The sequence below is a fragment of the Rutilus rutilus genome (genome assembly GCF_951802725.1).
Source record: "Rutilus rutilus genome assembly, chromosome: 23".
NCBI lineage: Eukaryota > Metazoa > Chordata > Actinopteri > Cypriniformes > Leuciscidae > Rutilus > Rutilus rutilus.
Window position 1 is genome coordinate 2,984,075 of NC_140233.1, and position 27,886 is coordinate 3,011,960.

Consider the following 27,886-nt stretch of genomic DNA (forward strand, 5'->3'; position numbering starts at 1 on the left):
CGCGCTCCGGTCGCGCGCTGGTTTTACGCACGGAATGATTGGGAATTATCGATAAATGGGGTCCGTGAAATGGAAAACACACCAGCGTCTGCTGATTTTACTCTGGGTTTTATCGGTTTCAGGTAAGAGAAGTTTTATTCACTCATATTTTGACAGGAATCTCGTGCGTAAAGGCTGTAGGTCTCCAAGTTGAGAATGAAAGATGCTGAAGGCAGATCATCTGAGGAGGAAGACCGCTCAACAACACCTAAACCTGATCCAGATTACATCATTAAACCGGTTTAGGTCATTGATAGATTATTTAGTTGGGAAATGAACTGTTGAGTGAATATCTGATCAGAAGTGCTGCTCATGAATCTAGTCATTACGAAAATTAACCACGTTTAATAAAACCAGAAAACCCACGGTTATTATAGTTAAACCATGGTTTTGCTACACTAACCAGTTCAACTATGGTATTTGTGGTAAAACTGTGATCAATATGCCAAACAAAACATGGCTACTACACTTTTACTATAATACAACCATGGTTATAGTTAAACCATGGTAACCACAAATTAACCATGGTTTTGCTACACTAACCATAGTTTAACCATGGTATGTGTAAAAAAAAAAAATATATATATATATATATAGTAATTTGTCTTTTCACCAGCTGTTTAATTTATATTGTAACATCATATCTTGAAACACTGAAATAGCTATTAAAGATCTGACCATTGCAGTGGATGTCATGAATCAATCCAGTTTTATGCAAGTCAGAAATATAATTTTAGCTTATGACTGAACCAATCTGACAAAATTCATTTTAAGGGTCAGATAGGCTTCATAACACACCTACACATGGCTCAATTTCACTTTTTATTGTGTGAAAACCCCAAAGTCGTGAAGATTAGAATGAAAATGCATCAATGTCCAGCAAAAGCACCATTGATTCTTCTCGCTCAGTTGACTGTGACTAAATGGATTACCCTCGTTCTTTCATATGCAAGTCTTGGTTTGCTTGAATCGTAATTTTAATTGTGTAAGCTTGACCAGAATGTGTTGCATTTTTGTTGCGCAATGTTTATAACGCCATCTCATCATCTCCAGGGGTTTTTGGCTTCAGTGAGCTGTCCTTCACCATCCAGCCGGAGGACGTGTCTGCACCTCGAGGCCAGCGTGTTGTTTTGGACTGTCAGGCTCAAGGCGAGTCTCCTATCGCTGTGCGATGGAGGAAGAACGGCGTCCAGCTCCAGGAGAGCGTCCGCGTGCGAGTCCTGTCCAACGGGTCGCTGTGCATCTCCACAACAGAGCGATCAGATGAGGGCTTCTATCAGTGTCTCGTCCAAAACAAATACGGAGCCATCCTGAGCCAAAGATCCAGCTTTACAATCTCAAGTATGTATGGAGTGGGAAAATGGGGTGAAAAAGCAAATGTTGAAGAAGGTTAAGTGTGTATCGTCTGCGGCCGTGATTGACCACATGCTGTGTGTGTTTTTGGCGGTTTGTGAAAGCGCATTTGAGACAAAAAGAGACAAATCAGCTCCATTTGACCATGTTTTAAATCCAAAATTCGGTTATTTTTGTTTCAAATCAAAGTAAAACTTTGTTGAAAAAGGCCTCTGTCTGGGCCTTACATATTTGAATTGGAAATGAGTTGCGGTAGTGATTCAATGATTGTTATGTAATGAGGCGGTGATATTATTCTTTATAATTCAAGTACAAAAAATGAAATACAATAACAATTTTCTCCCAAAATCAATTGAGAAAATGTTGAAAAATGCCACACGCCTTTTATATGTAAAGCATTTGAATTGGAAGTGAGTTGCGGTAGTGATTCAATGATTGTTATGTAATGAGGCGGTGATATTATTCTTTATAATTCAAGTACAAAAAATGAAATACAATAACAATTTTCTCCCAAAATCAATTGAGAAAATGTTGAAAAATGCCACACGCCTTTTATATGTTAAGCATTTGAATTGGAAGTGAGTTGCGGTAGTGATTCAACGATTGTTATGTGATCGGCTATAACAAAAATATATATATGTTATGGATGGGCAAAATATTAAATAATCTCCGTAAAGACTCAGTAAATGAGCTCTCGAGATGCACAATATCAAAGAAATGTATTGATATGATTCTATATAATTTTAATTACATAATATTCAATAATATATATATTTTTCTCCCGAAATCAATTTAGAAAAATGTGTTTTTTCTGGGCCTTTTATAGTATGTAAAGTATTTGAACTGGAAGTGAGTTGCGGTAGTGATTCAGCGATTGTCATGTGATGTTTCTGTCACTAGACATTTATAATAGAAAGTTTCAATCTGTTATAAGGGACAAAATATTAATAACCTTCAGTATTTGTGCTCTGACACTTCATGCACAAGCAGATTTCCATGTTTGCTCGTGCTAGTTTCAGCCGTGTCATTGCTGTGGCCTCCAGTGTGATTGTCTCCCGGTCAGGAATCTGTTAAAGGCTACTGGCTGCTTCTTTTGTCCGGCGTGGCCCCGGCTGCCCTCTGGGAGAAAAGACACGTTTGTTCGGCCATGAACCTGTGGACAGAGAAACAGCTGTGCCTATTGAACTCGCTCAGCCCTGGCCTTCACAAAGAGAGTGAGGGAAGTTCAAGCACAACTCAATGCTGTTCCTGATTCGGGATCAGGGATCTGTTCCGTACGGCCTGATTCAGGATCAGGGATCTGTTCCATTCGGCCTGATTCGGGATCAGGGATCTGTTCCATACGGCCTTATTCGGGATCAAGGATCGGTTCCGTACGGCCTGATTCGGGATCAGGGACCTGTTCCGTACGGCCTGATTCAGGATCAGGGACCTGTTCCATACGGCCTGATTCGGGATCAAGGATCGGTTCCATAGAGATCTGTTCCGTACGGCCTGATTCGGGATCAGGGATCGGTTCCGTATGGCCTGATTCGGGATCAAGGATCGGTTCCATACGGCCTGATTCGGGATCAGGGATCTGTTCCATAGAGATCTGTTCCGTACGGCCTGATTCGGGATCAGGGATCTGTTCCGTACGGCCTGATTCGGGATCAGGGATCTGTTCCATACGGCCTGATTCGGGATCAGAGATCGGTTCCGTACGGCCTGATTCGGGATCAGGGACCTGTTCCATACGGCCTTATTCGGGATCAAGGATCGGTTCCGTACGGCCTGATTCGGGATCAGGGACCTGTTTCGTACGGCCTGATTCGGGATCAGGGATCTGTTCCATCAGGATCAGGGATCTGTTCCGTACGGCCTGATTCAGGATCAGGGATCTGTTCCATACAGGGAAGCCAGGGAGAGATCTCTGGTGTGGAAGATATTGCTGGTGAGGGTGATGGGATTGACACTCTTGAATAGGTTATTTGTAGAGAATCACTTATATATCGGCCAATGCCAATAATCAGGCATATAATATAATATTATATAATTATGTTGCAATTAGCTGATATTAGATATTATTTGATATATAATAATATCTGATATTAGATATTATTAAAAGATCTCTATTTTACCACATATAATGTATTAAATCTTGTAATTTGATCTCTCATCACATAACAATCGTTGAATCACTACAACTCATTTCCAATTCAAATGCTTAACATGCATATAAAATAAAATAAAACATGCTCATAATAGATTACTATTGCAGTTAGCTGATATTAGGTATTATTATGAGATATTTTTAAAATGATTAATGCGCTAATATATTGACCAATAAGATTAATTGGGCGTTATTATTTTGAAATGACATTTACATTTAGTCATTTAGCAGACGCCGTTGTCCAAAGCGACGTACAAAAGAGGACTAAAGCAAGCGAGTCGTCAGTAATTATTGATTTAATTTTATTTTATTCAAAATAAGATCAAATAAAATGAAAAATAAAATAAAATAAAATCTGACTTTTAGATATTGCTATTTGCATTAGTTGTTGAAAACCCCATTTTTATTTTGGTCAACCATTAATTATTATTTTTTATTGAATATAATGTGCACTATATATCTGGTTTGTGATTTGTAGAGACCTTCATAAGTCAGTATCTGAAGGGTTAAGGGACCTCGAGCAGAAGCGAGGGGTGTACTGGTCTGTCCAGAGGTCAGAGGTCAGAGGTCACAGGGGTTGTGGGACTGGCTTTATTCCCCCCATCATGGCCTGGTCCTCCTGCTGTCCTCGTCGAGCCTGACTGATGCGTTCGATTCATTCACAAATGCTGGCCTTTAGAGCAGCGCTGGGTGTTTTGTTCGAGCCGTCAGGGTGTGTGTGTGTTCGAGCGGTCAGGGTGTGTGTGTGTTCGAGCCGTCAGGGTGTGTGTGTGTTCGAGCCGTCAGGGTGTGTGTTTGAAGCTCAAAGCTCAAGATCAGTGGAAACGGGATCTTTTCAAGGAACAGCTGGAGAATTGTTCATTTCTCCCTCTCGGATTCGAATAACCCTCTAAGATCAAGTGTGTGTGAGTGTGTGTGTGCTTTATAATTAGGCTTATTGAAATAATGTCCAAAAATCTTAAAATAGACTTAATTTTATTGAGCAATATATAATTCATTATTTATTTTTTCTGATTTTGGTATAAAATATGATTGTAAGTGATTTTATTGACAGGTTTACTACTATTGATCCGTATAGTTGTTACTCAAAGTCAAACACTTTATCAGTCTTCATATGGGTGTACTTTAATTGTTGTGTTCATTAGCAGGGTTCATTATAATCCTTGTATAAATTACATAAAATCACTGACGGTTTTCATCCAGAACACATTTAATCAGAGCCTCTGACTGACACTGGGTGGACAGATGGACTTGACTGACCTCTGACCTTTGGTAGGAAACCTTTGTCCTGTTTGACCTAGGCATTGATCTGGCCTTTACAACCTGGCTGACTGGACACACACACACACACACACACACTTTCTCCATATACTATGGCAGTACCATTATATTTTTTGTAAATATATTGGTAAATGAATATTATAATCATGCAGTATGAAGATATACTCATTTGTTTTCCTCAAATTTCCTAAAATAGCGTTGACTCTTTGAAGATTTTGATGAGATTTCTGCACTTTCTCTCCGAACAGTAACAGCTGTGTAACCAGTTCAGCTTAATGTCTATAGATAAGATCTGTAACGCAATATTGAGTGTTTTTTTAAACAAAGAACCAGCGTTAGCCTATATGATAGTGTGTGTGTGTGTGTGTGTGTGTGTGTGTGTGTGTGTGTGTGTGTGTGTATTCAAGTGAACAAAATAATAGAAACTTAAACCAGTACAGGCTTCAAGGATCACTAAAGTTCTCTAAAGTTATGAACAAACGTTCCTCCAGTAACGTTAACAATGCGTTCGTTCAAAGTTATCTGGTCTTTAATAATGTTCTCAAAACATTTGCACAAATACATCATTCATGGAACTTTGGAACGCTTTTTAAATGTTACAACTGGTTTCGGAATGTTCCGAGAACATTCAAATGTAACAATTCCATAATGTTTCCAAAAATGGAATGTTCGCTTAACGTTCGTTTAACCAAGGAAAAACATGTTTAAAACATTTGGACATTTTGAACATTCAGAAATATAAAGTTTTCATAACTTCCGGTTAACGTTAGCAAAGCGTTCTCAGAACATGTTTTTGTAATCTGGGGTAATTTAAGCCTGAGTTATCTGACTGTCAGTTAGTGGTAATTCAGCTTCACATGTGAATAAATCCCGTCGACTGCATCGAACACGAGTGACAGGGATTTATCTGGAGATGAACTATCATTGATTGCCTTTAGAGGATTTTTGGCTGGACTCAGCAGGAACAAGAGGGGGGAGGGAACAAAACACAGGGGCTTATGGGTAAAATCATGGGCTGGTCTTTATGTTATTGTTTCGAAAATGTCCTGCTCTTATAGTGCCGTTTGTAAAAATGGTGAAGAAACAGTCAAGTGATTGTTATTGTTATATCACCATGTGCATGTGATATTTTGGTGCTCATTTCATTCATTCAGGTGTGAAAACCTTATTTTCTCTAGAGCATAAAACATAATTTGCAGCACTATAAGCCTGTGCATTGCCTACAGTAACAAGCATATGTTGACACTCATTTCAAATGGAAGCATCATTGATTCACACTGAGTCATTATTCACTGTCATTAGCCAATTGATTCATTGATTAGAGCAGCTGTTTATTATTGGCTGCTGTGCACTCTGGCCTTTAACAGACAACCAATCACTGTTAAGATCAGAAACGGGCTCTGTCTGAGTACTTTACGCTTTAAGCTTTATATAAATACACCAGCTGAAACAATTTGATCTCGTGTGTCTGATTTCATGCCCTGAGAGCCTCAACATCAGGCCTGAAACTGTTTGTATTGACATTTAGTTTGTGTTTTGAGTCCATTGAGTAAATTATAATGGAGTTTATTGGTGACGGTGTCTGTTTAAGTGTTAAATGGCCGTACAAAAACTAGAGTAGAAGCATTATGGGAGGACGAGCTTGTGTTATTAGTTAGCGTTCTGATTATGGCAGAGGTTAACTTGATTCATTTTAAAAGGAATTATATTGATTATGTTAAAGAAATTTGCAATTGATTTAGGTCCAAAACAACCAGTCTGTTAATGAACGACAAATATAATACAAATTTAGATCAACATTAAAATCTACATCGGCCCAATTTGCTTTATGTTTGTGAACTAGTGCTATTTTTGCTAGTTTACTAGTTTTTGCTTTTCGCTAGTGCTAGTTTTAATAATATTTTGAATTAGCTTTTATTATTTTTTTGTTTTCATTCTAATTTTAGTTAGTTTTGGTAATTGTGTTGTCTTTTTGACAATTTATCAGGTTTTTTAAAAATGTTTATATAGTTTTTATAATATTTTTTAGTAGATCAAGTTAAACTAAATTTAACTTAGAAATGTTGCTTTAGAAACTAGCTAAAATAAAATAAGTTTATATAATATAAAAATAATTTTATATTTTATTTTATTTCAGTTTTTGTTATTTCAAGTAACAATTTTGTTTTTGTTTTTAACTATAATAACTATAATAACTATAATAAAAACAATGAATAACCCTGCTGTTTTTTATATTTTATTTTATTTCAGTTAAAGTTTATTTTATTTCAAGTAACAAATGTTTTTAGTTTTTAATTAAAAAACTATTATAATAAAAACTATAATAACTCTGCTGTGTTTAAAAAAATATATTTATTTTATTTCAAGGAATGAAAATGTTTTATGGTTTTAACTATACTAACTAAAACAAAAACAAAACTTTAATAACCCTGCAGTTTTTTATATTTCATTTAATTTTAAGTTTAAGTTTGTTATTTCAAGTTACAAGTTTTTTTTATTTTTTTTTATGGTTTTTAAGTATATAATAACTATAGTAAAAAAAACTATAATAAACCCGGTTAAAGTTTATTTTATTTCAAGTAACAAAAAACTTTTTATGGTTTTAATAATAACTATAATAAAAAAAATTTATAAAACCACTTTTTTTTGTATATTTATTTTTACGTTTATTTCATTTCAAGTAACGAAAATGTTTATTATGGTTTTAGTGTACTATATTGACCCTGTTGTGAACAATTTATATCTTTTTTCGCTCAGAAATATGTGACGTTATGGGTGTAAAGTTGGATGTGGATGCGGTTTGATGTTGACTTAGAACATAAAGTCCATTGGTTATGGATTCTTTCTCTCTCTCTTTCACAGATGTCTTGTTGTTTGTGTCCCACCCTGTCCCAGTGGAGGTTACGCTGGGCTCGATGGCCAGATTCTCCTGCGCTGTCAGCGGATCTCCAGCGCTCATCCGCTGGGAACTCAACCAAAGATCTCTACCTCTGGATTCAGACAGGTGTGCACTTAACCAACAAAACAACAGGATCTTTCTAAATATTAATAAAATTCTTTCAAAATTCATAAAAAAATTGACATTTTTACCATGAAAATGGTACTTTAAAACCATTTACCAGCTAATTTTTTGGGATATCAGCTTCAAATTTGGAACATAACTTGGTTGGACATATGGCTTTGATTCCACCAATTTAAGAGTCCACATTATTTTGTAATACACAAATTTTGTTCAAAATAAAATTGCTTAGTTTTGCTTTGGATAAATGTACATTATGTACCAGCTTATTACTAAATGAGCAGCTTGGACTGGATAGAAACCATGTAAAACCAGCTTTAATCTGGTTAAGCAGCTCTGTGCACTGAATATGAAAATCTGGAAAGCTATATTGTAAAGCTCATAATGTACTAGCATACTGAAATGAACATGTTTTTGTTTGTTTCAGAATCACCGTTTTGCCAAATGGAGTGTTGCATATCCGCGACGTGACAATGAAGGATGCCGGGAATTATCGCTGCTTTGCAACAAACACGGCCAGTCGAGTCACGAGCCGAGAGGCCGAGCTGTCCATCATCCCAGGTCTGTGTTTGTGTGAGGTTGAACAGTGATCATTATCAGAGGAATAAAGAAAGCATTATAATCTTCTGCGTTCTCTGTCCAGCGTCGGGTCCCAGGCCTCTCATGAAACCACACATCATAGCCGGACCTCAGAACATCAGCGCCGGTCTGCATCAGTCTGTGGTTCTGGAGTGTTTGGCGGAGGGAAACCCTCGGCCGCTGGTGTCCTGGAGCCGGGCCGACTCTAAACCCATAGACGTGTTCGGAGCCAGGGTTCTGGGAAACGGGAACCTGGTTATCTCAGCCGTTAAAGCCCAGCACAGTGGCACGTACCTGTGCCGCGCGACGACACCGGGAACACGCAACTACACCATAGCGGCCGGGAACCTCACCATACTCGGTAAGAGATGTTTGACGGAACGGTTGCGTCATAAACACTTCTGAAGGACCTTCACATCAAGAACTATAACTATAACTATATCTATATTAACATTCACACCAAGAACAATGACTATAACAATTACCATATTTGTTAATGTTATCGTTCTTGGTGTGAATGCAAACATAGTTATCATTAAAGTTATCGTTCTTTGTGTGAACGCTAATATAGTTATCGTTACACTTATCGTTCTTTGTATAACTTTAACGATAACTATATACGCATTTGCACCAAGAACAATAACTTTAACTATATTTGCGTTCACATCAAGAACAATAAATATTTTAGCGTTCTCACCAAGAACAATACATTTAACGATAACTATATTGGCGTTCACAGCTAGAACGATAACTTTAACGATAACTATAGTAGCATTCAAACAAAGATTGATAACTTTAACAATAAATATTTTAGTGTTCTCACCAAGATAGACTACTTTAAAGATAACTATATTAGCGTTAACACCAAGAACGTTAACTTTAATGATAACTATATTAGCATTCAAACTAAGAATGATAACTTTAACAATAAATATTTTAGTGTTCTCATCAAGATAGATTACTTTAAAGATAACTATATTAGCGCTCGCACCAAGAACGTTAACTTTAAAGATAACTATATTAGCGCTCACACCAAGAACGTTAACTTTAACTATATTAGCGTTCTCACCAAGAACGTTAACTATAACAATAACTATATTAGCGTTCTCTCCAAAAACGATAACATTGGCGATAACTATATTAACATTCAAACCGAGAATGACAACTTTAACAATAACTGTATTAACATTCACACCAAGAGCGATAACATTAACGATAACTATATTAGCATTCACACCAAGAACAATAACTGTATTAGCATTCACATTAAGAACGAATACATTAACAATAACTAAATTAAGTGTCCACACCAACAGACGATATCATTCTGTTTATTATAAGCGCACTGCAGTTATAATGTCTGCCGCTTTCAATGTTTTAAAGCCGCTTTAAAGCAGGATGGATTCTGATTGGCTGTCAATGTTTTTATTGTTCATCAACTGATTCCAACGATATCATTCCTTTGTCCTTATCGTTTTAGTTCTGGTCAAGTCAAATCACCTTTATTTATACAGCGCTTTTTACAATACAGATTGCTTCAAAGCAGCTTTACAGAGATAACAGGAAAATAATACAACAAAGTTTGTTTCCAGAAGAAAATAGTGTCACAGTCCAGCTTAGGTAAGTTCAGTGATGGTTCATTTTTGTTGTAAAAAAGTTATTAATTCAGTTCATTTATATATATATATATATATATATATACATATATATATATATCTGTTCTGGAGAAAACAGTGATGTCATCATCCAGCTCAGTTCAGTTCTCATATAATGTTGTCAGTGCAGGCAGATCAATAATATTGTTGAATATTAAATTATATATAATATTGAATATTAAATTGGTCTGTACTTCGCTATTCTCTTACTTGTTAGAATGATTATTAAAACGTTATAGTTATCATTATTGTTCATTATGTGTTCTCACAGTTTTCACTCATTTGTTTTGCAGTTCCTCCGACTCTGTTGGAGAAGCCGGAGAGTCAGACGCGACCCAGAGCCGGTACGGCCCGCTTCAGCTGCCAGGCTGAGGGCACACCTGCGCCCCGCATCACCTGGTTCAAGAACGGGCAGGTGATCCACTCCAACGGGCGCACCAAGATGTACAACAGGTACTGCGGGGGTTTCTCTCTTTCGTGAAAAATCACTTCTCAGGATCTTTGATGCCAGAATTATTAGGCTTTATTTTACAACAAAGCCGAGCTTCTTCTGCACACTGCAAAAAATGCTCTTCTTATTCAGTATTTTTTGTCTTGTTTCCAGTCCAAATATCTACAAATTCTTAAATCAAGATGCATTTACTAGATGAGTAAAATGCCATAAGATATTATGTCTTGTTTTCTGGGGAAATAAATAAAAATGAAGTGAGTTGTTGCTTAAAACAAGCAAAAATATCTGCAGACGGGGTCAGAAAAATCATCTTAATTGAAACAGAAACAAGATTATTTTTCTGACCCCATCTGCAGATAATAACAAGACATAATATCTTATAGCATTTTACTCATCTAGTAAATGCATCTTGATTTAAGAATTTGTAGATATTTGGACTTGAAACAAGACAAAAATACGAAGTAAGAAAAGCCTTTTTTGTAGTGTACAGACAAACACCTCTGGTAAACATCGTAATCTCTTCTGATAATGACATCTTTCTCTTGGTCAGTAAACTGGTGATAACTCAGATCATTCCGGAAGACGACGCCTTTTACCAGTGCCAGGCGGAGAACTCCCGAGGCTCGGTTGTGTCCACGTCCCGTCTCATCGTGGTTCTGTCGGAGGACCGTCCCAGCGCTCCACGAAACGTCCACGCGGAAACCATCTCCAGCTCGGCCATCTTACTGGCGTGGGAGAGACCCCAGTACAACGCGGATAAAGTCATCGCCTACTCCATACACTACATGAAGTCTGAGGGTGAGCGTTTGAATGAAGCATGAAGATCCAAACTGGTTTGTGCTGGTCTTGCTGTTGCCGTGTTTCATCCAGAAAATATCTTACAGGTCTAAACAACGAGGAATATCAGGCCGTGATCGGGAACGACACGACAAGCCACATCGTGGACGATCTGGAGCCGGCGCGAAACTACACGTTTTATATAGTGGCCTACATGCCGATGGGTGCCAGTCGCATGTCGGAGCAGGTCACGCAGCACACGCTGGAGGACGGTGAGTCCAGAAACCAATCCCACAATGCACTATAGCACGTCTGCCACTGTACAACATAATAGAAGCGGAGATTCATTTCCTAGAGGAAAAAAAGGCTCATTAATGAGTGAGGGGAGATTCACTGCTGAGAAGGCTTTCAATAAAGTTTGGCTGTTTATGAAGTAGAGAAGCACAAAAAAAATATGAAATCGGTGCTACATAGACAAAAATATGGAAGATGTTTCTGCAACAGAATAAAAAAAATAAAAACGGTAATTGCTACTTTTTTGTCTCACGCTTCTAACTTTATTCACGCAATTCTAAGAAAAATATAATTAACAATAGCAAGAAAAAAGTTAAAATTGTGAGATTGCTTAAATTGCTTTTGTTTTTGTTTTGTTCTTCAAATTAGAATTCCGTTTTTTTATTTTTTTAAATCAGAATTCCGGTTGTTGTTTTTTTTTTTACTCAGAATTCCGTTTTTTGTGTGTGTTTTTTTTAGAATTCTGTTTTTTTTATAATTTTTTAATCAGAATTCCTTTTTTTTTTTTCTTTTTTTTTTTACTCAGAATTACGTTTTTTTTTTTTTTTTATTAGAATTCCATTATTATTACTCAGAATTCAGTTTTTGTAAAAAAAAAAAAAACACATTCGCAGTGTTTGGAAATCACGTTATTTAACCTGACTCTAACCGAATCCTCTATTGAGAGTTAGTTGACATGTAGCTGCATAGTGGACTATGGACATGAAGTGTAACCTCAAATCTTTCCCATAAAGTGTTTTATCTCTCTGTTTGTCCCTAGTGCCCCTCCGTACCCCTGAGCTGAGCCTGACGAGTCGCAGTCCGACCGATATCCTGGTGTCCTGGCAGCCTCTCTCTCCTAAACTGAGCCGAGGACGAGTGTCTGCGTACCGTCTGTCCCACCGCACGGCCTCGGATGACTCGCTGACCTCCGTGGAGCTGCCGGTCCCGGGCCAGAACTGCACCCGGTTCCTCCTGCAGGGTCTGCGGCCCGACACCATCTACCTGATCCGCATGTCCGCCTCGACCCGCGTGGGCTGGAGCCAACCGTCCGCCTGGAGCTCGCATCGCACGCCCAAAACATCCAGCGCCACAGGTGAGAGCAGAAACCTCCTGAGGTTGACCCATAACTATCGCTTTTGTCACTGTTTTTAGTTTGTTTTTGGTTCTGGAAGCGCTGTACCACAGTAGTCAACATTTAAAGTGGAGCAAAAAAGTTCATCAAAGTTGTCCTAAGACAAGAACGGGTATTGTTCAAAATTCATGTATACAGGGTTTGAAATGAACTTTTTTCACTTAATTTTTAAGGTACCGGACATTCAGAACATTCAGAAAAAGAAAAAAAACGTTAAAGAGGGAAAGAGTTAATAGCATCATTTCCTTTTTTGTGTGAAGAACATTTTAAGGTAACACTTTACAATAAGGTTTATTAGTTAACGTTAGTTAATGTAGTAACTAACATGAACTAGGCTAACCATGAGCAATGCTATGCTATAAGATATTATGTCTTGTTTTATGGGGGGAAAAAATCAAAATGAAGTGAGTTTTTGCTTAAAACAAGAACAATTATCTGCCAATGGGGTCAGAAAAATAAACTTAATTCAAACGGAAACAAGACTCTTTTTCTTACTGTTTGTCCCCCCCCCCCCCCCCCCCCCCCCAGAAAACAAGACTATCTGACAAATATCTTATGGCATTTTTACTACTTTAGTAAATGCATCTTGATTTAAGAATTTTTTAGATATTTGGACTGGAAACAAGACAAAAGTACTGAGTAAGAACAGCATTTTTTGACTGGCTTTGTTCCGGCATTTATGTTGTTACTCGATGACCTTTGACCCCGGCTGTCAGTTAGGAGCTGAGGGTCGGCTCAGTTTCGGGTCATAAAGGGAACGCTTCAGGCAACCTAAAGAATAGCCTGTTTTCTGCTGGATATTTGCTCAAACGGATCGGTCATGTTTAGTTAGACAGACTTAGAGTGATTTCCACTTTGATCAAACTCATCATGAACTTGATCTGGTTGAAAACATGAAGTTTTGGTGTGGAATTAAAGTGACATTAAGGTGACATTGTTTGAATCTTTTATTGAACTCATTAAAACCTTAATAATTGAAACGGTCTTGAATGGATGGCAGAACGTCCCTGGTCAAGATGCATCATCGAAACTGATGTTATTTATTGATCGTTAACTGTACTCTTAAGCTTTTCGCAGAAAAAAAGATTATTATTTTTTTTTATTTAAATAAGGTTTTCGAAATGAACAGAAATGTTGAAGCTTTCTGATTTTTACTGGGAAATTTATTTTGTAATTTTCCTAGAAAATGTCTTCTTTTTAAATGGAAAGTAAATCGTAATTCACTGAAAAACTATTTTTAAAGAAAGTAATTTGATTAGAATTTTCCATATAAGTAGAAATGTTATTAGCTTTCTAATTTTTATTGGGAAATACATTATGCAATTTTCCTAGAAAATGTATTCTTTTTAAAGGGAAAATCAATTTTAATTCAATTAACTTAATTTTTAAGCAAATTCATAAGTAACTTGATAAGGATTTCCATATATATATATATATAATTGTTTTACTTTTCTACATTTTACTGGGAAATAAAATTAAAAAAATAAAATTTCTAGTTTTTAAATCAAAATAAAAAAAATCTATCGTTAACTCTCTTCTCTCTTAAAAATAAAGCTTTTCGCAGCCACAGTGGCAGTGCTGTTTTATTAGTGCTGTTTGCACATCAAGCATTATTATTACCATAGACTTGGCAAAAATACCATAGAGGTCTGGTAATGTTTTGCAGAAAATGTGTTTATGTCTGTAATTTGTGCATAAGTTGATTTAATGTGTGTTTCTGTCCTCAGTGCCTCCCGCCCCAAACCTCGAGCTTGAACCCCTGAACTGCACATCCGTGACGATCCGATGGCATCCGACTCCCAGTGACGCTGCCATCCAGGGATTCAAACTCTGTTTCCACCCTGACGGCCAATCAGAGGGCTCCACTCTCCAGCTGCCCCCCCAAGACCACCAGCACACCATCACAGGCCTCAGTGAGTCACGCACACGCACGGGCTTATCTGGGAAATAAGCATATTTTCTCATTCACTAAATTATTATAAGAAAGATTTTCTTACAAACTTTTCTTAGAAAATTTCTAATTTCTTATATTGGAAATAAATATTAATTCACTTAAGAAAATGCAACCAAAAAAAAAAAACAAAAAAAAACTTTTGCCTAATTTTAAGTAGAAAAAAATCTAAATTCAAATGACTAATGGGTCATTTGATTATGATTTCCATATAGATAGAAATGTTTTAACTGAAATGAAAATAATTCTAATTTTTTTTTGTTTTTCTTAACATTTTTTATTTATTTAATGTGAAATAAATCTTTATTCAATGCAAAAAAACCACAACAACACTTTTGCTTAATTTTAGGTAGCCTGCAACTAATATATAAAAAACTAAATTCATTTAAAATTAATTTAAAGAATATTTGTGAGTAATTTGATTAGGATTTCAATAGAGAACATTTTGCCTTTCTATTTTTTTACTTGGAAATAAATTAATTTTAGTTCCTAGATATTTTTCATTTTAAGCTCGGATATAAAAATGTTTATAAAAAATATTTGCCTAATTTTAAGCCGACTAATATCAAAAACATTTATGCAGGTCACTAGTTAATTCTAATCTAAATGAACTGCTTAAACCAACTAGATAATCTAAAATGAGGAATCTACCTACATATTTTTCTCATCAAGTACGTGTATGAAAATTAAAAGTAGCATCCCTGAAAATGCACAAGTCAAGCTTTTTCTGAAACATAAACCCGGGAATGAAATATTCCACAGGTTCTGTGAGCATCTTTCCCATCGTGAGCATCTGATCGTCCTCGGACAGACAGAGAATCCCAGTTTGATCAATAATTACCTTCTTCTGTTCGGACTTATGCACGGTTGTCCCGTCCACCGCACCCAGGGCTTTGTTCGTGTCACGTAATATCCCCTCAGGGTCAAAGGTCACACCCCAGATGTCTTCTTCCAGTTTTCCCATGGTTCTCCTCTGCTTCTCCGTCTATTGTGCCTGGGTTTAAGGTCGGCCAAAAGCCCGTGAGAGCGACCCCCCCCCCCCCCCCCCCCCCCTTACAGCTGGACACTCGTCCAGCCAACAAAGGATTCTGGGATTGAATTGAGCAGAAGTGACCCCTCTTTGGTCAAAGAACTTGTGGGGTTTTTAGAGTCGATGCAAATTTAAGTTCAATGTCCCGATGGAGTGAGTTCTAGTGTTTTGCTTAACTAATAAATAATAATAACAATAATATTTTTTAATATTTATATAGCGCTCAAGATTGCTTTACAAGAAATGGAAAGCAATCAAAAAACATGGAAAGTAAATCGTAATTTCACTTTTTGTGCGTAATTTGATTAGGATTTCCGTATATGTAGAAATGTTTTAGCTTTCTAATTTTTACTGGGAAATTGTGTAATTTTCCTAGAAAATTTATACTTTTTAAAGGGAAAGTCAATCTTAATTCAATTAACTTAATTTTTAAGAAAATTTGTGAGTAACTTGATATATATACGGAAACATTATGCCATACTTATTTTTTTCATGGGAAATAAATACATTTTCTTAGAAAATATAAAAAAAAATTAAATGGGAAATCGTAATTTACTCAATTGTTTTAAAGAAAATCCATTAGTAACTTGATTATGGATTTCCATATAGATAGAAATGTTTTTCCTTTTCAAATTTTTTTACTGATGGAAAACCATGGAATTATCTTGGAAAACAATTTGGAATGACATAATTTTTTCCTTTAAGGATCTAAATAGCTTTATCTCTAGGCCTGTTTCTTCCTAACTAGTTGAGCATAAAGTTTTATCCCGGTCCGGCCCCCGACCTCGGGTCATAAAGCTCTCGTCCCGGGAGACGGTTCGTTTCGGCAGCTGAACGTTTCTGTGAAGGTGACCTCCGACCTCTGACCTCTCGACCCGTAGAGCCTTAAAAACGTAACCCCCCACACCCCCCTCACCCAGGACTTCACACACTGACCAAACTCATTCTTCACATTCATTGTTTACTGATGTGAAACCTAGATAAGTGTCTAAATCTGTGCATTCAGACCTGAATGTCTTGGGAGTGTTTTAGCCAAACATTGCAGATGCATAAACTACATGAAAATGCACACATAGCATAAACGTTTGCATGCTTTCACAGTTGACCTTTTTTTAGGTACTGTAGTAAAACCATGGTAAACTTTCATAAGGGTAGTTTTAAACTCTTTAAGACCCTTAAATAACTCTATTTTATTGTGTTTTATGTTGTTCTTCAGACCCCAGAGTGAAGTACCATGTGAAACTGTTAGCGTTCAGTGCTAATGGAGACGGCTATCAGGCCCATCAGACGGTCAACACTCCAGGGTGTCCTTGTAAGTGTTCAAAACACATTGACTTGTGGATTTAAACTTGTAAAATTTAACGCTGAATCATGTGGGATTTGTATTCAATCAATATTTAACTAGAAAATCGATGTTTGTTATGCCAATCTTTCATTGTTAGCATATATTTAAATACATGACGTACAGGTTTCAATAGAAATTATATTATATTTTAGTTTGTTATAAATACTTCTCATTCGGCAGTACACTTTAAACGTATGTCAAAGAAAATAAAAAATAATTATGAAATAATCTATAAAGATATACTTAAGTGGGTCAAAAAGCACAAGTTCAACTAATTCTGTGAAATTTAAAAAGGACTTTCGAACAGAAATGTTTTAGCTTTTTAATTTTACTGGGAAATACATTGTGTAATTTTCCTAGAAAACTTCTACTTTTTAAATGGAAAGTAAACCGTAATTCACTTAAAACACAATTTTTAATATAATATATTATATTTGATTAGGATTTCATACAAGTATAAAGTTTTAGCTTTAGCTGGGAAAATGTCCTAGAAAATGTATACTTTTTAAAGGGAAAGTCATATGAAATTATGAAAATACCTATAAAGATATACTTAAGTGGGTCAAAAAAGACGTAATTTAAATTTAAACTATGACATTTTCATGTAATTGTAAATAACATGCAATTAGGAGTCCAAATACATTACATTCAGTATTCTTTTTGAGGATATTAACTGAAAACATTCATATTCAATCCAAACATATTCAATCCTCACTTGTGTGATCTTTTTAAAAGTATGCTAAAGTGTATTAAAGTGTTACCAGTTTAAATCCTTTATTGTAATCTATTTTAAAGTCCCCCTGTAGTCAATCATTTTATCCCTTAAAACTCATATTTCATCACCAAAATGACGTTTAAATGTGTTTTCCTTAAAAAAATTCATGTCTTAAAATATCTTGAATGTAACTTGACACCCTTTCCTCATTTAGTATACGCAGTTCTATAAATATGCAAATGAGCCCCGCCTCCACTCACTCACTCAGCTCAGAGATCCACTGGTTGAAGATCACACGTTGATCTGATTGGTTACAAGGTAGTTTGTGACGTCAGAAACACCAGCGATTTCAAAGCGTGTGTTTGAGACTGTCTTTGGTTCACTGCAGTTTTAAGGAGGAAATACTCAGCAATGCTGTCGACTTATGAATTTACACATGGTTTGTCTTAAAGCACATTAAAAACACCACATAGACACATAAACAACATTAAACGCTGGATTTTCACCACAGGGCGACTTTTAAGCTTCTACTTTTGTTTTCTAAACAAGAGCTTCAGTATGTTAACGTGTGTGTGTGTGTGTGTGTGTGTGTCAGCCGCACCGAACCGGCGTTTGGCCGCCCTGCCGCCTCCCGACCACATCCAGGCCGAAGCCAGCAGCTCGTCATCGGTGAGTCTGAGTTGGGGTCGTCCTGCGTTCAGTTCTGGCAGAGCCGTCAGCTTCTCCATCCGCTACGGGCCCGTGAGTCCCTCCGACACCGACACCGTACGCTACGCCCAAACGTGAGTGCCCGTGCCTCAACAAAGCCTTGACATCAATAGCACTTCAGCTTCTGGATTCAGATGTCAGATATGTGTTCTCTCTCTTCAGGACTGAGCAAACCGTAACGCTATCAGGTCTCCGGTCCAACACTCGTTACGAGTTTGCAGTGCGTCTTCATATGGATCAGATGTCCAGTCCCTGGAGCGCAAGCGTCTATCACAGGACTCCCCTGGAAGGTAGCGGCTAAAAACTAGCATATTTTTAGCACATTTTTATATATTCATATTATATTTTATTTAATTACCAACTTCATCTCAGATGTGTATTTTCCCAAAATTCATTTTGAGAAATAAAAATAAACACAAAACAGTCAAAAAAATGTTTTTGTTCAGATCGCTTTCGTAGCTCTAGAGATGAAATATATTATATAACCAAAAACAATAAGTATATTTATATTATATTATATTATATTATATTATATTATATTATATTATATTTTATAGGTATATAATATTTCATTATATTTTAATATAATCTAAAATGAATGTATTTGTATTGCATATAAAATTATTCTATTCTATTATAATGTTATAATATTCTATTATGTTATATTAAATTATATTATATTATATTATATTATATTATATTATATTATATTATATAGGTCGATAATATTTCATTATATTTTAATATAATCACCATAAACTCAAAAATATTTTGGCCTAAATTAAAGATTAATTTATTTGTGTTGCATATAAAATTTCCATTCATTTGGATTACACTCATGGCATAGGTTTACTATTAACTATTTGCACATTTTTTATTTTATTTTAATAATCATATTTTCAAAATCCATTTATTCAAATTGCTCAGAATCAGCATAAATCTGTTCATTGTGAAAACAACTATTACAGAAGTTTAATTTATGAATAGCTGACAAATATGCATCATTAGTTGGTGTTGAAACTGTGTAAAGCATGAGTCTAAAGGGCCTTACACACCGGGACGAATATCGGCGCGCGTTATTCGCCAGCGTTTTTCAACGCGTTTTTTGTGTTCACACCCAAGCGATTTTCGCTGACGATGAGCCGAGTGAACATGCAAATTCATTCCCTGACATTAGATGGCGCGATTGTCAAACGTTCGTGGGAAAAAGTTACAAGCCTATGTACATGAAAGACAATAAGTAAAATGAAACTCACCATCAAGGCCCATTTGCTCTGCAACACCACTCCATAACAGTTCTCTTTTATCAAGATTTTTGTAGTCGCGTTTGTCATATAGTTCTTTATGTTCCGACACCAACGAGGCCAGCAGCTCTACATTCATCTTGCCTTGCATCTTCCTCGTCTTATTTCTTCCCAGCAGTGTAGACGCTATCTTCTTCGCCTGTATGTGTGCTCGGCAAGACCGTTTTGTGTTTGAGCGCCCCCAAGTTGTGTTTTACTGTAACTTCAGAAGCTCCAGACATGTGAGCAAAAGCGCCAATCTCATTGGTCGGATAGTTTTTGACGCGGCGCGTCAAACCAAAAAAACGAACCCGAGGCGTTTTTTAAAAAATGACGCTTTTACGCGTGGCGTTTTTCGCGTCGGTGTGCACACTCACATTGGCGCCCTTTGTTTAGTCACGAGGCGTTAAACGTCGGCGAATATCGCGCGCGAAATTCGTCCCGGTGTGAACAGGCCTTAACACTATCTGATTAAATATTTGCATCTATTTGATATTATTTAAATCATATTTTCAAAATCCATTTATTCAAATTGCTCAGAATTGTGAAGACAACTATTACAGAAATCTGACCTGTTTCATTCACAAATATGCATCACACTGAGTCCATTGGTTGTTGTTGAGACTGTGGATTGAGCCACTGGATGGGATTTTAATGCAATTCAAAAGCATGATCACACTGTAAGACTCAAGGCTTCTTCTCTCCCGCAGCCCCGTGGTCTCCGCCTCAGTCCGTGAGAGCGACTCTGATCGAGGACGGCACGGCGCTGGTGTCGTGGGATCCGCCAGACCAGCCGGATGTGTGTGTGACGCACTACACCGTCCTCTACGCATCTCACAGCGCCGGGAGTGCCGGGGAATGGCAGGTTCTCCAGAGGGAAGGTGAGCAGAACACAACCAGAACTACTTCAAGTGTTTATCACACTGCTCAATTTGGAGATTTTGGAGCATTGCTTCGGGTGTATGATAGGGCGTATGATAGGGCGTATGATAGGGCGTATGATAGGGCGTATGATAGGGCGTATGATAGGCGTATGATAGGGCGTATGATAGGGCGTATGATAGGGCGTATGATAGGGCGTATGATAGGGCGTATGATAGGGCGTATGATAGGATGTATGATAGGGCGTATGATAGGATGTATGATAGGGCGTATGATAGGGCGTATGATAGGGCGTATGATAGGGCGTATGATAGGGCGTATGATAGGGCGTATGATAGGGCGTATGATAGGGCGTATGATAGGATGTATGATAGGGCGTATGATAGGGCGTATGATAGGGCGTATGATAGGGCGTATGATAGGATGTATGATAGGGCGTATGATAGGGCGCATGATAGGGCGTATGATAGGGCGTATGATAGGGTGTATGATAGGGTGTATGATAGGGCGCATGATAGGGTGTATGATAGGGTGTATGATAGGGTGTATGATAGGGTGTATGATAGGGCGTATGATAGGGTGTATGATAGGGTGTATGATAGGGTGTATGATAGGGCGTATGATAGGGCGTATGATAGGGCGTATGATAGGGTGTATGATAGGGTGTATGATAGGGCGTATGATAGGGTGTATGATAGGGTGTATGATAGGGTGTATGATAGGGTGTATGATAGGGCGTATGATAGGGTGTATGATAGGGTGTATGATAGGGTGTATGATAGGGCGTATGATAGGCGTATGATAGGGCGTATGATAGGGCGTATGATAGGGCGTATGATAGGGCGTATGATAGGATGTATGATAGGGCGTATGATAGGATGTATGATAGGGCGTATGATAGGGCGTATGATAGGATGTATGATAGGGCGTATGATAGGGCGTATGATAGGGCGTATGATAGGGCGCATGATAGGGCGTATGATAGGGCGTATGATAGGGCGTATGATAGGGCGTATGATAGGGCGTATGATAGGGCGTATGATAGCGTATGATAGGGCGTATGATAGGGCGTATGATAGGGCGTATGATAGGGCGTATGATAGGGCGTATGATAGGGCGTATGATAGGATGTATGATAGGGCGTATGATAGGGCGTATGATAGGGCGTATGATAGGGCGTATGATAGGATGTATGATAGGGCGTATGATAGGGCGCATGATAGGGCGTATGATAGGGCGTATGATAGGGTGTATGATAGGGTGTATGATAGGGTGTATGATAGGGCGCATGATAGGGTGTATGATAGGGTGTATGATAGGGTGTATGATAGGGTGTATGATAGGGCGTATGATAGGGTGTATGATAGGGTGTATGATAGGGTGTATGATAGGGCGTATGATAGGGTGTATGATAGGGTGTATGATAGGGTGTATGATAGGGCGCATGATAGGGTGTATGATAGGGTGTATGATAGGGTGTATGATAGGGTGTATGATAGGGCGTATGATAGGGTGTATGATAGGGTGTATGATAGGGTGTATGATAGGGTGTATGATAGGGCGTATGATAGGGCGTATGATAGGGCGCATGATAGGGCGTATGATAGGGCGTATGATAGGGCGTATGATAGGGTGTATGATAGGGTGTATGATAGGGCGCATGATAGGGTGTATGATAGGGTGTATGATAGGGTGTATGATAGGGTGTATGATAGGGCGTATGATAGGGTGTATGATAGGGTGTATGATAGGGTGTATGATAGGGCGTATGATAGGGCGTATGATAGGGTGTATGATAGGGTGTATGATAGGGCGTATGATAGGGTGTATGATAGGGTGTATGATAGGGCGTATGATAGGGCGTATGATAGGGCGTATGATAGGGTGTATGATAGGGCGTATGATAGGGCGTATGATAGGGCGTATGATAGGGTGTATGATAGAGGCCTAATCTATTTTTCCTTCCACATCAGACGAGTGGAAAGAAAACATGTTCCAAATACGTATTTAAGTGTTTATTTTATTGCAATTGATCTATTTGCGTCTGTAGATTTCAATTACTGTCTATACCTTTAAAGATGATGTGCGTTAAAATGAGTATGTATTTAATTAGATAATGCATCGTTTTCATATTCAAACATAACATTTCAGAAAACTTGTATTAAAAAAGCAATAAATGTACTGTGATTAATCAAATGGTGAGGTATTGTGATATCTGATGTAACCTTGTTCATCTGTGCTGTCTTGCCTTAAAGATAATAAAATACATCTGAAGGGTTTATTAGAGACAGATATTAATGATTCTGCAGCTTCATTATTTATTTTCACCAAAAATGTTATTGCTCTTTCATAGCTCATGAGATGTAATATATAACACCTTTTATTTATTGTTTTTATTATATAATAACATTTATAATAGATATTATAAAATATTTTGTTATATTTTAATACGATATCTCACTTAATTATCAGCGTTGTCTGATTATTGATTTGATTGGTGTCCAGCTGTGAACACGATGGCTCTCCTGGAGAAGCTGGAGTCGGGAAGCGTTTACCTGGTGAAGATCTCGGCCTCAAACCCTGCGGGAGACGGGCCGTTCTCCGGGACCGTAGAGCTGCGGGTCCGGGCCAGAGCTCACCAGGGGAAAAACCCACGGCACACGGACAACCACGCCGAGAAAACAGGTGCACAAACCCCTCTATGCTTATCTGTGACCCGGGACCCCTAAACCAGTCACAAGGGGTACATTTCTTTGAAACTGAGATTTATACATCACCTGAAAGCTGAATGAATATATGATGTGTGGTTTGTTAGGATAGAACAATATTAGGCCGGGATACAACTATATGAAAATCTGGAATCTGAGGCAAAAAAAATCGAAACATTGAGAAAATCTCCTTTAAAGTTGTACATTTATGTTCATGATTCACTCACAAAAATACATGTTTTATATATTTACGGTAGGAAATTTATTAAATATCTTCATGGAATCTTTACTTAATATCCTAATGATTTTTGGCACAAATATACCCGTGTGACATGTGACTGGTTTTGTGGTCCAGGGTCACAAATGACAATCTCAGTATAAGCCATGCAAGTCTGTCAGATATAAATGAAGTGAACATTAATCACCTGCACTTTAACAAAAATGTATTTTTTTAATCATTTCTGCAGCGTTCATCGACGGGCTGTACCACATGGATGAGAAGTCGATGCCGGGGATCATCGTTGGCGTGTGCATCGCTCTGTCCTGCATCATCCTCTGCGTCTTCATCCTCCTCACCAAGAGTGAAACACAGTGAGTCTCCAGCGCTGTCCTACTTCTGCAAAACTAGATCGCTCTGTTTGTGTTGAAGATTAGAGATGATAATGATATGATTAGGGCTGTAATCAACCAAAGAAAATCTTGGTCGACTGAAGTCCTGAAATTTTCGACTAAAAATGACGTTAGGAAAAAAAACTTTAAATTAATTGGCTGCGCACTGTGCACAGTACTTGGTAGCCTTGTTGTCCGCCTAAATGAATTATAAATAAACATAAAAAACTAGTAGGCTATTTGCAGTATATTAAATCGGTTTTGACCTTATTATTTTGCACTGAAACGAGTCTGACACACGAGTCTGTCGGCTCTGACAGCGTTGCATCACATGCACCTGCGCAATATCAGAGCCTATGATTTCCGAAAATAGTACTATGTTGTCAACTAGTGATATCATCACAAGAACTTTTGAGCAATATGAGCATAATTTTGAGCATAATTTAGACAGTTGTTTTTGTCATATGTATTATAATAACTGACTGACACTATCATTTCAGCCGCTCTGTGCAGCTCTGAACATAGGAGCTCAGCTTGAGACACGAATAGACTATTAACTTAAAGTTTTTACTCTTAAACACAAAAGGCACGTCCACTTTAATAAAATAATAATATTCAGCAAACCTTCTAGTCGCCTACTTTCTTCAATCTGTCGCTCTTCTCCAGTGGGTTGGGTTAATCCAAAAGAAGTGAAAACAAGGGGGGTGTTCTGAAGACAGACTGTTACCTGGGAAACAGCGGTGCTCTGAAAACACCCCCATTAGCAATTAGTGCTTTCCACCTGATGAAATGAACGCGGCAAAAAATCGACCAATCAGAATTTTGGTCGAGCCAGAACGTATCGACCAATAATCGACTAATCGACTGGGAGATCACAGCCCTAGATATGATAAGGGTACCGAATGGGAGAGGAATCTCCTCTAGTGGAAGCGTTTGGTACTGCAGCCGATGCCGATAACCGATAATATCTACATTTACATTTACATTTATGCATTTGGCAGACACTTTTATCCAAAGCGACTTACATTGTATTTCAAGGTACACATTTACATTCTTATCAGTTACATCTAACCGATATATCGGTCGATTAATCTAAATCCAAAGTTTTCTATAATTTTTGAGAGCCTGATTACAAAAACAAAAGCCTCTATCATTTAAAGCCACGTCTCATCGATTATGATGTTCTCATGATAATGTTATGTAGCCGATATGACAGACTCGAGCTGCACATGTTGCACTGAACTGTGTTTTCCTTTTTCAAAGTGATTCCAATCAAATTTCAAGCAATTCAAATCCATCATGTTGAACAGTGTGAATCTGAAGCGTCTCAGCTGAAGGACATAATACATTATTAATCAGCTTTAATATATCAGCCAAATCTTCTTATGGGACGATAACATTAAAAATAAACATATATCGGCCGATACCAATATGTGACAGTCAGTGTTGATTTCTCTCAGCAGGAAAGCATCTTCCTCGAAGATGATTGGACAGGTGAGGAATGAGGTCATGCGCAGCGATGCGTCATCAGCCAATCAGCAGCAGGCGGAGACCGCAGAGGTCCTGATACCGATGATGAGGACACACTTCATTGACACCAAAGTAAGAATCTGTTTACTTTATTTACCAGTGTGTACATAGATTAGGGTTTTAGTTTTTTACTTCATCTGAATGCTACAAAACTTGTTATCGGTTTTGGCACTTGCAATGTGAACTAAAAGAATAATCATGGACATGATTTGAAAAGGTTAAAAGGGCCTGAAAAAATAGTCACACTTGTGCTCCTAGCGGTCAAACATGAGTGCATTGGAAACGAATGAGACGAATTTCCCCTAGTGGAAGCGTTCGGTACTGCAGACGAACACACTCTCACTGAAAGCTCATTTATTGAGATATAAAGCTCAACTTTGTAACATAACTTGTTTAGATTTATGGCTTTTACAGTTTTTGCAGTTTTAATGAGATTTAAATACATGTTTTGTTTGTTTTCAGGGTGGAGCAAATCTTATGATAAACCCAGCAGGACTCGGTACGAGTGACGCTCACAACAAACCGAACAAAAGGAGCATTTTCAATAACACTCAGAAGACTAATGGAAATAAAAGCAAGGTAAGAGAAATGTTTAATTATGTGTATCAAACTTAAACTTACATTACAGTCAACATGAAACATTGTTTTCCCATTGTTGTTTTATAGTTTTTATCAATATTTTGACAGCCTTTATATTCTCAGTTCATTATAATTTTAGTATAAGTTTTATTAAATGTATGTGCTTCTGTCAAATTAATTAGTTGTTGTTTTGTTTCTGTTTTAGTTTTAGTTCAGGTTTAGTTTTTTGTTTAGTCTTTCAGTTTATAGCCAAGGCTGTGTTTCTAACTTTCATTTAGTTTTTATCTAATATTTATATTTTAATTTATTTTCGCTTTATTTCAAATAAAAAAATGTTTTAAATACATTTTGTTAACAATAATAACCCTAATTGTGATGAATTTTTTTTAAATTAATATTTCAAATTAGTTTTTATTTTTATACTTTCAATTCATTTTAATTTTGTTTAATTTTTATTAAAATATTTTATGTGCTTCTGTCATTTTGTTAGTTTTTTTTAAATAGTTTTATTTAGCTTTAACTTATTTTTATTTCAGGTTTAGTTTTAGTTCAGGTTTTTTATTTTTAAAAACTTATTTTTATTTCCAGTAAGTAATTTAAGTGCTTCAACTTAAACGTATTTCCATTAGTTGCAATTTAAATATCATTTAGTAAAAGTTTTTCATTTATTTTCAGCTTTTTAGTTCACAATAATAACCCTTATTGTGATGCATTTCGGAATCAAACTGATTTTTAAATACAGTCAACTTAGCCAGTAACAATACAATTGTTAACATTATTTAATGCATGAACTAATAATAACTTAACAGTGGGCAATATATTTCTACAGCATTTATTAACCTTTGTTTAATGTTAGTTCACAGTGCATTAACTAATATTAACAACTTTTGATCTTAAAAATGTATCAGTGAATGTTGAAATTAATGCAATGCTGTGAGAAGTACTGTTCATTATTTGCTAATGCAGTTAACTAATGTTAACGAATGAAAGCTTATGTTACCAGTTAGACTTGTTTATTACATATAGCATAATGTCTATAACCCCAAGATCTTAAAATATTCTATGACTCATTGAATCCAATCACTAGTAATAAGACGTGTATAAAAACATCTCTTATATTGAAAAACATAATTTAATGTTTTACTCTGTACAATGTAAGATCTGTGATATGTTTTCCCCAATATCTGTTTGGCTTATGTTTGATGTTAAATGTCATAGTAAGCTGTTATGAAAGTTGAATTTAAAAAAGTTAGACTTGTTTATGAAATCTGTGTTGTTGGGTTTTTCTGTCCATGATCTCTGATGTCTGCTATGTTTGTATTGCACAGATTGATGATCCTGCTCATGTTTACGAGGTGGGGAAGCCGGTTCTGCATTACGAGGACGAGCAGATCCTCTTTCGGCCACTAGGGGAGTCGGAGAGTTCGCAGACCAGCACCGGAGACTCCGGAAACTTCTCTCAGGACGAGATGGAAGATAAACGAGATGCACCTGTCACTCATGTGATGTGAGTGGGCGTAGCCTGAGATTCCAGGGCCTATAGAGACAGAGCGCATTTAGGCCACGCCCACAACCGCTTCCTCCTTGTATATTTGACTTATAACAAAAAACAGAACAATGTCTAGAAGCCGCTCTGTGACAGGGTGTACAGCAAACAAGCTAAACAACCCAGAAATAAGTTTTTATAAGCTGTCGACCACAAAAAACGAGTGTTTATTTGTCACATAGGAGCTTTCAGATGTTGCTTTGTTTTTTGTTATAAGTCAGAGATGACGAGGAGGCAGCTTCACACAATACAAACTCAATGGAGACGGCTGGATTGTTCTCAGATC

At 37.1% G+C, this 27,886-nt stretch overlaps 1 protein-coding gene across 1 annotated transcript; it reads left to right on the forward strand.

Moving 5' to 3' along the window:
* prtgb (protogenin homolog b (Gallus gallus)) lies at window positions 1-27,674 on the forward strand. The gene is made up of 19 exons (XM_084396784.1): window positions 1-122; window positions 1,093-1,380; window positions 7,688-7,829; window positions 8,272-8,405; window positions 8,488-8,784; window positions 10,372-10,531; window positions 11,080-11,327; window positions 11,414-11,578; window positions 12,361-12,675; window positions 14,442-14,627; window positions 16,912-17,007; window positions 18,351-18,537; window positions 18,626-18,753; window positions 20,457-20,627; window positions 23,134-23,313; window positions 23,804-23,927; window positions 25,409-25,547; window positions 25,938-26,054; window positions 27,383-27,674. The coding sequence occupies exons 1-19, from the start codon at window positions 56-58 to the stop codon at window positions 27,563-27,565; spliced, it is 3,327 nt and encodes a 1,108-aa protein (XP_084252910.1). The 5' UTR covers window positions 1-55; the 3' UTR covers window positions 27,566-27,674.
* The last annotated feature ends 212 nt before the right edge of the window (window positions 27,675-27,886 follow it).

What these genes read in the sequence shown, in the direction of transcription:
- prtgb (XM_084396784.1), top strand. Translation starts at nt 56, where the DNA reads ATGGGGTCCGTGAAATGGAAAACACACCAGCGTCTGCTGATTTTACTC. An exon ending in CGAGCTGTCCATCATCCCAG is followed by an intron (nt 8,406 to 8,487) that starts GTCTGTGTTTGT and finishes TTCTCTGTCCAG; the next exon opens with CGTCGGGTCCCAGGCCTCTC. An exon ending in TCACAGGACTCCCCTGGAAG is followed by an intron (nt 18,754 to 20,456) that starts GTAGCGGCTAAA and finishes TCTCTCCCGCAG; the next exon opens with CCCCGTGGTCTCCGCCTCAG.